At 34.9% G+C, this 12,649-nt stretch overlaps 1 protein-coding gene across 1 annotated transcript in view; it reads left to right on the forward strand.

Moving 5' to 3' along the window:
- Window positions 1-12,649, forward strand: part of LOC149785853 (C-Maf-inducing protein-like) — a 137,050-nt gene that overhangs the window by 40,196 nt on the left and 84,205 nt on the right. Inside the window, exon 5 of the mRNA XM_089931142.1 lies at window positions 278-358. Within this exon, the coding sequence (XP_089787268.1) occupies window positions 278-358 (81 nt within the window). The remainder of the gene's footprint in view (window positions 1-277; window positions 359-12,649) is intronic.

A 12,649-nucleotide genomic window follows, 5' to 3' on the forward strand; every position in this document is an offset into this window, starting at 1 on the left:
TCAGGAACTCATAGCACCTGCTTCAAAAGAGAGAAAGGATATTTGCAGTATATGGAAAATGATTTTTGCTAGCTCAGTAGTTATTCCTTTGCCTCAGAAAACTTCAGTTTATGACATAAAGAAAATGCAAACATTTTCTTATTTCCACTTTGCATTTTTCTAAATGTGGATAACTATAAATAATTTTCTTTGGCTTTATTTTGTTGTCCTGCTGTATCTATTGTTTTTGATGTTCTCAAAAAATATTTTACAGAATAATGTTTTCATTCTGTTTCAGCATTGTAAAAATAGTCCCAGATCTAGCATTGTGATAGAGCTGTTTACACCTGTTGTACAGCGGATATTGAAGCATAATATGGTAAGCATCTTCAGGTATCATCATCATTTTACGATGAACCCTTGCTGTATTCTGACTCCACAGTGATAGAGTCAAAGCATTTCATGCGCGAAAAGATCTTAATTAGTATAGAAATTAATAAATTCATGACACAAGCACCTGTGATAATGATGTCTGTTTGAATTTCTTGGATCAAGTGCCTGTGATAATGATATCTTTTTTGAATTTCTTGAATCAGCAAAGAACAGGTAAAGATATTTGCAACTCTAGTTCTTCTCTATATGACCCCACATTTTAACCTCGTAAGGCCTATTGGACCTTTTCCATTTTTGGGATAAACAATGCATCGCCTCTTTGATTCCTTAGCAACCACATGAAAGACATGTACATGCAGCCTTTCTGTTTTTCCCACAATTCCAGTATGGTAAATTCATTGGAAAGTACAGGAAAGCTATCGGATGGAAATCATACTTTTAGGGCCCCGTATTAAAGATATGTTGGAGTCCTTTTGTAATCACTGTTTCTGTCTGCCAGTCTGTTTGTCTATCCATCTGGTCACTTTTTTTTAACAACCAGTGCTTTCAACCTTATACATAATTGGATACAATTTGATATGTGACTTGCTTATTACATGTAGATATGCCATTCAGAGCTTTTATCTTTTCAGGTACAATTTAGTGTTTAATTCAATTTCTACTTTATTCAACACCATTTTGGATAGTAATCAGAGCTCTTGATAAGAATGTAATAAATTGTGGTCGTATGGTTCATGGTTTGGAACTAATTGCATCTTTTGAAATATGATAGTGTTTTTGTAAATACAGCTCAACTTGTAAATATGACACCAGACTGGCCTTAATTATCAAGACAATCACCCTGTTTGGATAGCATCAAATGTGGTAATTACCCAGACTGATTCATGGTGCTTTCAATTATATGGCTCAAAATTGAGGTATTGTTTTCAAAGTCATCAAGTTCTATCATTTCAAACCGTATAACATCTTGATAGGTATTGATAGCGTAGTTTGTATTGATCAAATGTGCTGTCACAAAAAGATAGTGCTTTCCAGAAGAAGTGATATGCTGACAACTTTGGACTGAATGTTTAAACTCAGGCTGATTGCAAAATTTAAATGCATTAAAAAGTTTCTTATGCCTTTTTGTCCATTTGTTTGCATAACATATGCAGGTTTTACAGTTTATCTAAAGATCTGGTTTTGGTCTTTACTAATTTACACATGGGATTTAACTGCTTCAGTGGTCTAAGTTAGAGCGTCTGCCTTGGATGCAAAATACTGCTAGTTTGAACCCTGGCTGAGTCATACCAAAGACATATTACATTTTGTTTCAGTGCAGGGCTCTTTGTGATTCAGTCACTCTTTCTAGTAGATATCTCGAATTGACCATAACCAATTTGAATAAAACTTAGTATGAATATTTCTAGTGCTAAATAACAACCTTGCATACTTGGTATCAACTTTTGATTTTAATTTCACTGGCATCAGCCTCTCTGCAAGTCATGCTTCCAGTAAACAAAAGCAGTCCTTCTTAAGATGGTTTACAGTGGTATGTGCAAAGTTCGGATAGAAGATGATCAGGATTGTATCTGTTTAGTATGGTAAAATATTAAATAGTTACGTCAATGCAAAATGAATGGGACATGGTATAAAGTGTATATAATTATAATATAGGGATAGAATGAATCATGGAAATAACTTTGAGAGCTCTTAACAGGTTCATTGTTAAAGTGCTTTCATGTATATCATTCTTGTTTCAGACTTAATTGTGAATGGTGTTGGCATGTTTACACTTAAGTGGTTTAAAGCTCATTATCAGCAATATGTCCACAGCAGATTCTGAATGGAAGTGACTTCCTATTGCTGATTGTTGCATTAATCGGTACATTTATATGACTGCAAGTGAAGATGTGTGATGAATCAAGGATACCATGAATTGGCCACATGCAACAGAGGTTTGAATCACATGTAATTTGCTTGCATACAAATATTTGGCCCCACAATGGTTGCAGTGCAGAAGTTCAGGGACCGACCAAATAAACTCTTCAAAACTCAGAGATGTGGGTCATACACACCACCCCCACCATTATAATGCGGTAGTTTGTGCCCATAAACACTGATCATGTTATGCACTGAACAGAAGTATAGCGGATTGTTCAAAACTTAAATGAATGAGTGTAATAGTGTGTTTAGGTGGTGGTGGTGGGGTAAACAAAACAGTCAGATGTATAGTAATAGTCAATTCATGTAATGTAGGTATGACTTTTTTCATTATGGTATTTATGCATTGAATTTTGTCCCATAATAATGTTGTTGTTGTTGTTATGGGGTTTAACGCCATTTTTTAGCACAAGATAGGCTATGCATTGCAGTCAGTATTAATGGTGGAGGAAGAACCTGGGCAAACCCCGGGAAGAACGACCAACCCACGAAAAGCTACTGGCAAGCTTTCTCACATACCCACATTGGCCGAATCCTAGACTTGTACCCACGCAGACAGAGGTGAGATGACAGTGATCCATAACGGTGAGCAGTTTAGACCACTCGGGGCCCCCCATAATAATGTATAACAAGAAATAAAGATATAATACTAAGCTTCGGATTGTTTTCTTTCAACCTGTGCTGTTGTACATTTCATAGATCAAATAACAATAAAATGATTTGAACCCTCTAATTTTAATAAATATATGTGCTAATTATACTTTTTATCTAAGTTTAAAGTAATTTAATTTGAAAAAAATGTTATTTCTTGTATAAGAAAAATTCAGGTTGCAATTAAGACCAGTGCATAGTGATGTTAAAAGCTTGATTCTGTTTTAATTAATTGCTCACAATCGCTCATTTACCACTCCTACACATATCATGCACTTAAATGCAAAGTGCATTGAGTAATGTCAAGTCATTTATGTCAAATAATTACCTCATATTCAATTCAAAATGCCATTTACATATACTGATCAGTGTATGATGTCACACCAGGTGCAGCATGCTTGTAGCAATTCAAGAACACAGAACATCAGAAATAACAAAATAACAAACTTGGATGTAATTATAATCTGTTTAACCCTTTACCTCATACAAGCGTCTTTGGACGCCTCTACTCCATTCGCATAGAAGTGCCTTTTGACGCCTGCGGTAAACATCAGCCATTTTGAGCTAGTTTTCGTAGCGCCACCTTCGGGGAAAACCACCCATTACATACTACATTCATTTCTGCGAATGACAATTACGTCAGATCATGTGGTCGCTATTCATGCACTGGTCGATATCTGCTATTTAAAGTAACTGGGTTGTAATCTCCACTCTCCAAAATGGCAGCCGCGGATTTCATTCAGTACGTACGAAGTTTTCACGATTAGAATAACAACCACGAAAGATTCAATAAATTAGGTAAAGTCTCTGATATTGATGTAGGCAGCAATTAGTTTTTATAAATTATCAAATTCAGATGACTTAGTGATATAGACGCACACGAAAACCTTGTAAATTTCGAGGATCGGAAATAGCAGCTATGGTTGGTCACGCAGCCTCACGGACATGACGGTGAACGAGTTCTCTCAAGATTTTGAAGCACATAAAAAAATTCTTCTGTGGAAAATAATTACACAGCTATAACAATCGGACATTACTCTTAAATTTTTCCACATATAATATATGTGTACCAAAAATGTAAAATGGTTAAAATTGTTGTTAAATGTAACATACACTAAATTGCTTAACAGTTCACAGGCAGGATTTCATTCAGTACTTACGAAGTTTTCACGAGTAGAATCACAAACACGAAAGATTCAATAACCTTGGTAAAGGCTATGATATTTTTGCAAGCAGCAATTAGTTTTTTATTGATTATCAAATTCAGATGACTTAGTGATGTAGACGCAGACGAAAAACGTGTAAATTTCGAGTATGGGAAATGGCAGCTACGGTCGGTCACGCGGCCTCACTGACATGACGGTGAACGAGTTCTCTCGCGATTTTATAGCACATAAAATATTCTTCTGTGAAAAATAATTACACAGCTATAACAATCGGACTTTACTCTTCAATTTTTCCACATATAATAAATGTCTGCCTAAAACGTAAAATGGTTAAAACTGCTGTTAAACGTAACACCACTACATTGCTTAACAATTCACAGGCATGCCTATGCGGATGCGGTCTGCTAGGTAACAGGTGTTCTATTTATAGTGTGCTGCACTTTGTCACTAAGCTCTATGAGGTAAAGGGTTAAAATTCAATGATGTACGAGACAAATACGTCTGTTCACAAAAAGTGCCAATCCAAAGCTGAATAGGTATTGCTTTAACATCTGATGTGTATTTACCATAAGTATTTCATGATTTTTTGTTGTTTGAGACCTCATAGTTTTTTTTTTTTTCACAAACTCAATATTATTTTTCTCGGTAGCATAATCTTTAAGGACTCGATGACCTGGCTTTCTATCCACATCATTACTTTCTTGAATGCAAATATGGCTATGGAAACAGCAGGGGGTACTTCTGGCAGGTTTTCTTTATCGTTGTCAATAGTAGATTATACTTCCTGTTGATCAGGGTCTATGTTTTCTCTCTTGACACCTCGCAGAAAACTGGATGAATGAACCAAGTATACAGAGCATGTCACATGATGGTGGTGGTTATAGTTATTTAGATGACATTCAACCACAGTGTTGTTGCCCGGATCGAGTAGCTAATAAAACTGAAATTAATGAATGAGATATAGATCTGAGCAGAATCATACAGTAGAACAATATGAGTCCCAGTATATAAAATATAACAATTTAATGAATTGTATTAAACTAAAATAAATTGTACAAGACACTTGAAGGATACGCTTCTAATATAGGATAATTACCTAGATGTTATTACAAAATACAATTACCAGTTCTGTTTACACAGATCAGTTTTATCATAAAATCAAGTGACTGTTTAAACTCAGTTGTCCAGCATGGCTGCATCACCTGATGACTGTTGCAGTAAATCAAGATCCAACACTGGTTGATTTATTCCTCTGACATCTCATGTGATGCGGCCTACATTGACCTCTCTCTTGCATCCAACTTATGGGTCTCAACTGCAGCATGGATAATAATGACCTGACCTTATTTAAAGAGGGTAACACAATTAGCTAAAAACTAATCTACCTTGAGGCCCTCATACAAAGGAATTCATTTATTTAAGCTGTATCTCTGAAGCCACTGGATATATTGAGTTTGGAAGAAGGAAATAGAGTGGGCATTTCTAATCTCAACTGGAATACTATTCCAGAGCAGAGTTCCAGAATATTGGAAACTTTTTTTAAATAACTCCTTATTTGGTTTGGGAATTTTATACTGTTTGGTAGACATGGATCGCAGGTGGGGAGTATTACCAGGTAGCCTATACTGGAATAGTGATTTTAAATATTCAGGAGCACTATTCTGAGATATCCTGTACATTAATTTGGCTTTTCTCAAACAGATTCGGTCTTTAATAGGTAATATTTTTAACCTACCAGCTAAACTTTCCTTGCTTTCTTTCTGGATTGATATTAGCCCAAATGCTCTTTTTGAAGATGTGCCAGCTTTGCTATGTTTTTATCATTTGAATTACCCCATACTGTACTACAGTAGTCCAAATAGGGTTGTATGTAACTGTTATAAAATAGTTTTCTGTGCCTTTCAGGGAGAAAATGTCTTATCCTACTGAGAAGCCATAAACTCGAATTGACTTTTTTACTGGTATGTTTGATATGTTCAGTCCATGATAGGTTATTATCTACCAGAACACCAAGTAGCCTATCATGACAGACTATTTGCAGATTTGTATCCTTCCATGTCAGACATAGTTCATCACTATCAAGATTTGTCCTTCTTTGCCGTGTTGAGATAAGTAATATTTTAGTTTTACCAGTATTTACCACCATGCCATTACATGTGCACCAGTTTTCCAGTTTGTTTAGTGCATTCTGTAAAGAAATTTTGAGCTCATGCTTTGTGTTTTGGATGTCTGACAATGTTGTGTCATCTGCATAGAGATCTGTAGATGATATTGAGTCTCTTAGTAAAAGTGGTAGGTCATTAATAAATAAAATGAATAGTAGTGGACCTAGAATTGAGCCTTGTGGTACTCCATATCTAATTGTTTCAGGTTCAGACAGAACATTATTTATGTAAACATGTTGTGTTCTCTCATTTAAGTACGAAGTAAACCATCTAACTGTTCTTTCATCACACTGGTAGATTTTCAGTTTCTTCAAAAGGATTTCATGATCCACCATGTCAAAAGCTTTCCTGAAATCTACAAATACAGTTCCTATTATTCTACCTTGGTCAAGTACTTGAAGCCATTTATCAGTTAGGGAGATCAAGGCAGTCTCACAGGAATGGTTCTGTCTAAAGCCTGATTGATTAGGGTGTAACAGCAAGTGTTTGGTTAAATATGACATGAATGAGTCATGGACATGCTTTTCAATCAACTTTGACGAGTTTGGTAGTATTGAGATTGGTCGGTAGTTATCAGGATCATCCTTAGAACCAGATTTGTGGATAGGAGTTACTTTTGCAGTTTTCCATATTTTGGGGACAGATGAGGTTGCAATACTTAAATTAATTATGAATGTTATGCTATCTACAAAAGCAAAGGCAGAAGATTTAATGAGTCGTGGACCAATCTGATCAAGTCCTGTAGCTTTCTTGGTATCAAGTTCACTGAGACATTTTTTAACAAAGTTTTTTGACACTTTTGGGATAGAGAAACATACCTCCTTTGAGATTTTACTGCTGCAGAACATTTTTCAGTTCATTAAAGTAGTTTTCTATCATTGGCTCTTTTAACTTTGTGGTAATGTTGATGAAAAAATCATTGAAAACATTTGCAATGTCAGTTTCATCAGTGACTATGGTGTCATTTATCAGAAGTGAGTGAATTTTATTTGTCTGTTTTTTGTGCGTTCCTCCAGTGAGTTCATTGAAGACTTTCCAAATGGAGTTTGCATTGCTCTTTTTGTTTTCAAGCAATGATTGATAATAAGTTTTTTTTAGCTTTTTTAATCATACTTGTTATTTTATTTCTCCATACTTTATATTGTGCATGGTTTTCCATAGCCTTGAATTTGTCTCGTGTTTTCATAGCATCTTGGATTTCAGTAGTAAGCCAATTAGGTTGAATATCAGTCTTTACTCGATGTACTTTCAGTGCTGCATGCATAGATACTACATCCATAAATAAGTCAGTCCACACCCTCAGAGCTTCATCTATGTCATCCAAATTTTGGATCATACTCCATGGAACTTTATATAGGTCATTGAGAAATTGTTTTTCATAAAAGTTTTGAACGATCTGTAAGTGATCATTTTATGTGTATTTTTCTTATTTTTCTTGCATTTAACCTTTCTTGTCAAAAAAGTAGGATAGTGGTCACTAAGACCAACATTCAGTACCTTAACACAAGCCACATTGTCTGGTAGGTTGGTATAAATGTGATCAATAAGAGTGCTTGATTTTTCTGTTACCCTTGTAGGCTCATTTACCAGCTGGTCTAGGCCTAATGATTCAATAAATTCATCCAGTTGTTCCTTATTTGAGTATTGAGAAGGTCCTTTTTTATATCTCCAAGTATATATGTTTCTTTCTCCTGTGCTAGAACATTTTCTATTTGTTTCAAAAAGTTATCATTCCATAATGCTTTGGAGGAAGGTGGTCTATAAATGAAACCAGCTAGGAAAGATTTTGCATTATTTTGAAAAATTTCCACCCAGATACTCTCAATTTCATGTGACTCCAAGTCAAGTCGCCTTTTTACATTTACATCTTCCCTAATGTATACAACAAGACCCCCCCCCGGCTGTCTCTCTGTCCGTACGTAATGGTTTATTGTAGCCTTGACAGTGAAATAGATTATCATTGTGGTTAGCATTTAATTTGGTTTCAGTGAGTCCTAAAACATGTATATTATTTTCCTTGGAAGGCAACATTAACTTAATCTGGTCTATCTTTCCCACTATACCTTGTACATTTAAGTGACCTATGTTAAAACCTTTTGTATTTAGTTTCATATCAATTACATGTATGTCATCATGCAATGGGGTACTCACTGAGATTGTCTCCATACTACTTTTATCATTCTGACATCCTATTTCTGTATTTAAATGTTCATATATATCAGCATCTTCAAAGTCACATACAAACCCTGAAAATCCATTTACATTTGCATCTACAATAGTGTCCATTGAATAGTTAGAGTCAAGAGTCCCACTGGGTACATTTAGTTTTTTTGTAAATGAAGCGTTGGCATTCTCCTCTTTGCCAGCTTCCTAATATGTATACATTGATGGACAAAGTCTTTGTTTGTGTCCATATTTATGGCACCTAAACACTCTATCTGTTTGCCATGATGGCATACCTGTGTCATGTGCCCAGTTTCTCCACAGTTGAGACAGCACTCTTCATTAAAGTGCTTGAAAATGGGGGCATACATGTTAATATTTCTCAGTAGCTGAGAGGTTCCTTTTCTGCTTAGATGAATTTTGTCTCTGTGGTAGAGACTGAGGTTGACATCCTGATTCTGAATAAAGAAAGATTTGTATTGTGGAATGTACTGTAGGTTGAAATTTTCACATAAGTCAATTATCAGATCATTTATTTCTTTGGCCTTGGTGTCCACACGAGGAGGTAGTCCTGATATCATTAATTTATATGTATTTGGGCTGCAATACCTAGCAGCATACAATAAACTTTCAAAATATGTTTTGAGTTGATTTAGTGACCTTCCCTCACAGGCATCATTTCCACCTACTAAAATAATAATTTGTTTGTATTTGGTTAGGTCACTGTTCATTATTCTGTCAGTGATGTTGTTGATTTTTGATGGATCCCTTCTACATCCCCTTAGCATTGTACATACTCCCGCATTAAATAGTATCAGAACTTAATGTATCTCTCCGACATACTAAAATCGATCTAGCCTAGTCTTTAAATGTCCTGTTCTGTGGGTTATTAATCACTCTCTGGACTATGTGGTGTGTTAGAGCGTTAGCCATGGATGCGGGAGGTTGTGGGTTTGATCCCTGGCTCAGTCATACCAAAGACTTATAAAAATGGTACTAACAGTTGCCTCGCTTGGCATTCAGCAGTAAGAGGTTAGTGTTAGGTCTGGTCGGCCTGGTGTCAGGATAATGTGAGTGGGTGGGACATCATGGTACATGTCTGCGGCAAGATGCATCAGTGCTAGACATCACTATAAACTGCCACAATGCAGACATCATAGTGATATGACTGAAACATTGTTAAAGCTGCGTTAAAAATCCAAATCACATCACATCTCCCCGACATTCTAAAATCGATCTAGCCTAGTCTTCAAATGTCCTGTTCTGTGGGTTATTTATCACTCTCTGGACTAAGTGGTGGGAATACCATTGATGATTCTTGGTTAACAAGAAGTCGCATCTTAATTATACAAATGAATTACAAAATTTCATGTCCTAACTAAAATATTGGCAAACTAACAATTCATTGGCACAACATTTCCATACATAGCTCTTATGTCACATGTTTAGGCTCGAATAAACAGTAACACAAGAAAGAGTTAAAACAACAAGCTTTGAAAAATACAGTAATTTATTTCCTTGGAAAAATCCTGTAAAAATGAAAAAATATGAACTTAAGGTTTTTATAGAAACAAATCCAAAATAATCCAAGAATAATACTTTTGGAGTCCTAATAACAAAATGTTACACTGATTTCAAGTTTGAATCCCGATGAAGAATCCAAGACAGAAGATGATGACGTATGGTGAAATCTGTAGTGTTGAATTCTACAGTTCCTTGTAGAATTAAGAATTATCACTCCGGTTTTTGATAGCTGAATAAATGGTTATAAAAAAACTGTCCTTGTTCATCAATTTCACATCAGCACACGCAAAAAAAATAACAGAATTAATCCTTTTGAATCCAGGTAATTTGAAATAATTCCAAACAGTGCAACATACAACTTATAGTTAAGAAAAAGCCCAGCTGCAACTGAGAATGATTTTCCAAAATAGAGGTTATATGGTGTTCAGAAACGTAAACAAGGTGTCACATGATCATCTTCTTGAAGATTATAGAAACTCCATACTTGTTAAAGGTCATGTACACCCATTGTGACCCTGATGAAAACCAATCATTTTACTCTGAGAAATAAAAAAATAAAAAATTGTCTATTGCATGAAGTCCCATCATGACCTCGACAACAACCAATCATTTTAAAATAAAGATAGAACTTGTTTACAATGGTTGCTACAAATTTTGAAACGAGGTCAGGATTTAGATCAATATCTGGTGTTTATAAACTAATAGTCAAGGTCAAATTCTGTTCTGAAAAAAGTATCATCTCTAGTGAATAAATTTACAATACAATATCATGTAATAATTTTTTTTTTAAAACTGACAATTAAATTGAAATAAATATATATTAAATCAAATATACATAACATAGTAATATCAATTCTTAGCCTACTTGATTTGCATTACCTATAAATAAATAAATTCAACAACTCTGTCAAGATTCTTATCAATGAAATAATGTATGAAATTCTTGGAATAAATGAGTCATATCAAATTCAAGACAAATGAATGCAAATCTCTTCAAAATTCATACCAAAGGAAAATTGTATAGAACAAAGATATGGTACCTTTATCTCTTTTCACCCTTTCAGAATCATCTCTTTACCCTTTTTACAGAATTAAATCTCAAAAATTTCAGTCCATGACCCTTGAACTTTTGTTTAATGAGGAAAAAAAAAACCAAACCACTTATTATTTTTCTCAGAGCTAAGAATTTGCCTCTTCCAAAACTTTGACTAATTTTGTGACATGGAACATTTATAAAACACAGAATTTCACTTGGGAAACCCACCTTTTATTTTGTCTGGCTAATAAAGATTAGATTGTATCTAACTACCAAAAATTAACACATGCCAGGTTTAAATAATTTCTCAAATTTCCACACTTTCTTAATAAACCAATTTTGTGAAAGTTTAATCTTACAACACCTGTTTCAACAAGTATGAAAGTTGTCCCTGCATCATTTCAGCTCCAGTCATTTCCTGATACATAGGACCAAATTCACCCTATGTTTACCAATTTGCTTGACTTATATCAAATGGAAATCTTGTTAAAAGTCAAATGTGCATGAAAGAGGAACATTAAATTATCATACATATTCTAGCTCAGGCCATAGCCTTAACACATTACTGAAACACATTCATCATCTTTATTGGTTGTGTCATGCTGACCCTGCGATGCTCACTCGTGTTGCCATCACATCCTACAAAGTTAACACTGTTAAAAAGCATTCTCCAGGTTTGTGTCGTTTGCTAATCTAGCTTCTTTGCATTTTAGTTCAGCATATTGTTAAATTTTTCTCATCTTTCTTCCAACAGCACAAATTTGACTTGTACACACCCAACTCCTTTGCCACTTTACTTTTTGCATTTTGCCAGGTTGAAGTTTCTTTAGAACATCCAACTTGTCCTTCACAGAATCAGTTTCCTTTTTCCTGGATGTCTCCATTCAGAGATAAAATGTATCAATTCACTATTTATCCAGATCATTTAAGTGAACAGTATTTGGTCTTAATTTACTCATAAATACTAATAATACTGAACTCATTTTGAAATGTAACTGATCTATCAAGAAAGTTGCACTTGTTAAACGGACATATTTGTCACTACATACATAAAGCAATGAGTATCTATCATTGACTGTCACCTTCTCGTTCTTGATGGAATAATGCTTTCTTGGCTTCACTGCAACAGATCACAGAAGTCAGCAGCAAGTACAAAGACAACCTTTCTGTTATCTGCTGCTGTCCAGTGTCATTAAGCAATCGTCAACAATAATTTGGTCATTTGCATGATTGGCAAACATTGTTTACAGAGATTAAGTTGCTAATCTGCTGGTGTGCTAACCAAATATATTAGCTTATTAGGATTATGATGCCTGACATTGCCTGAATACAATAGCTTGTTAGGAGCACAATGGATGACATTGACTGAATACAATAGCTTGTTACGAGTACAATGCCTGACATTGCCTGAATACAATAGCTTGTTAGGAATACAATGCCTGACATTGACTGAATACAATAGCTTGTTAGGAGTACAATGCCTGACATTGCCTGAATACAATAGCTTGTTAGGGAATACCTGACATTGCCTGAATACAAAAGCTTGTTAGGAGTAAAATACCTGACATTGCCTGAAAACAATAGCTTGTTAGGAGTACAATGCTTGACATTGCCTGAATACAATAGCTTGTTAGGAGTACAATGCTTGA

The sequence above is a fragment of the Sinohyriopsis cumingii genome, chromosome 13, assembly GCF_028554795.1.
Source record: "Sinohyriopsis cumingii isolate HCF-2022 chromosome 13, ASM2855479v2, whole genome shotgun sequence".
Classification (NCBI taxonomy): domain Eukaryota; kingdom Metazoa; phylum Mollusca; class Bivalvia; order Unionida; family Unionidae; genus Sinohyriopsis; species Sinohyriopsis cumingii.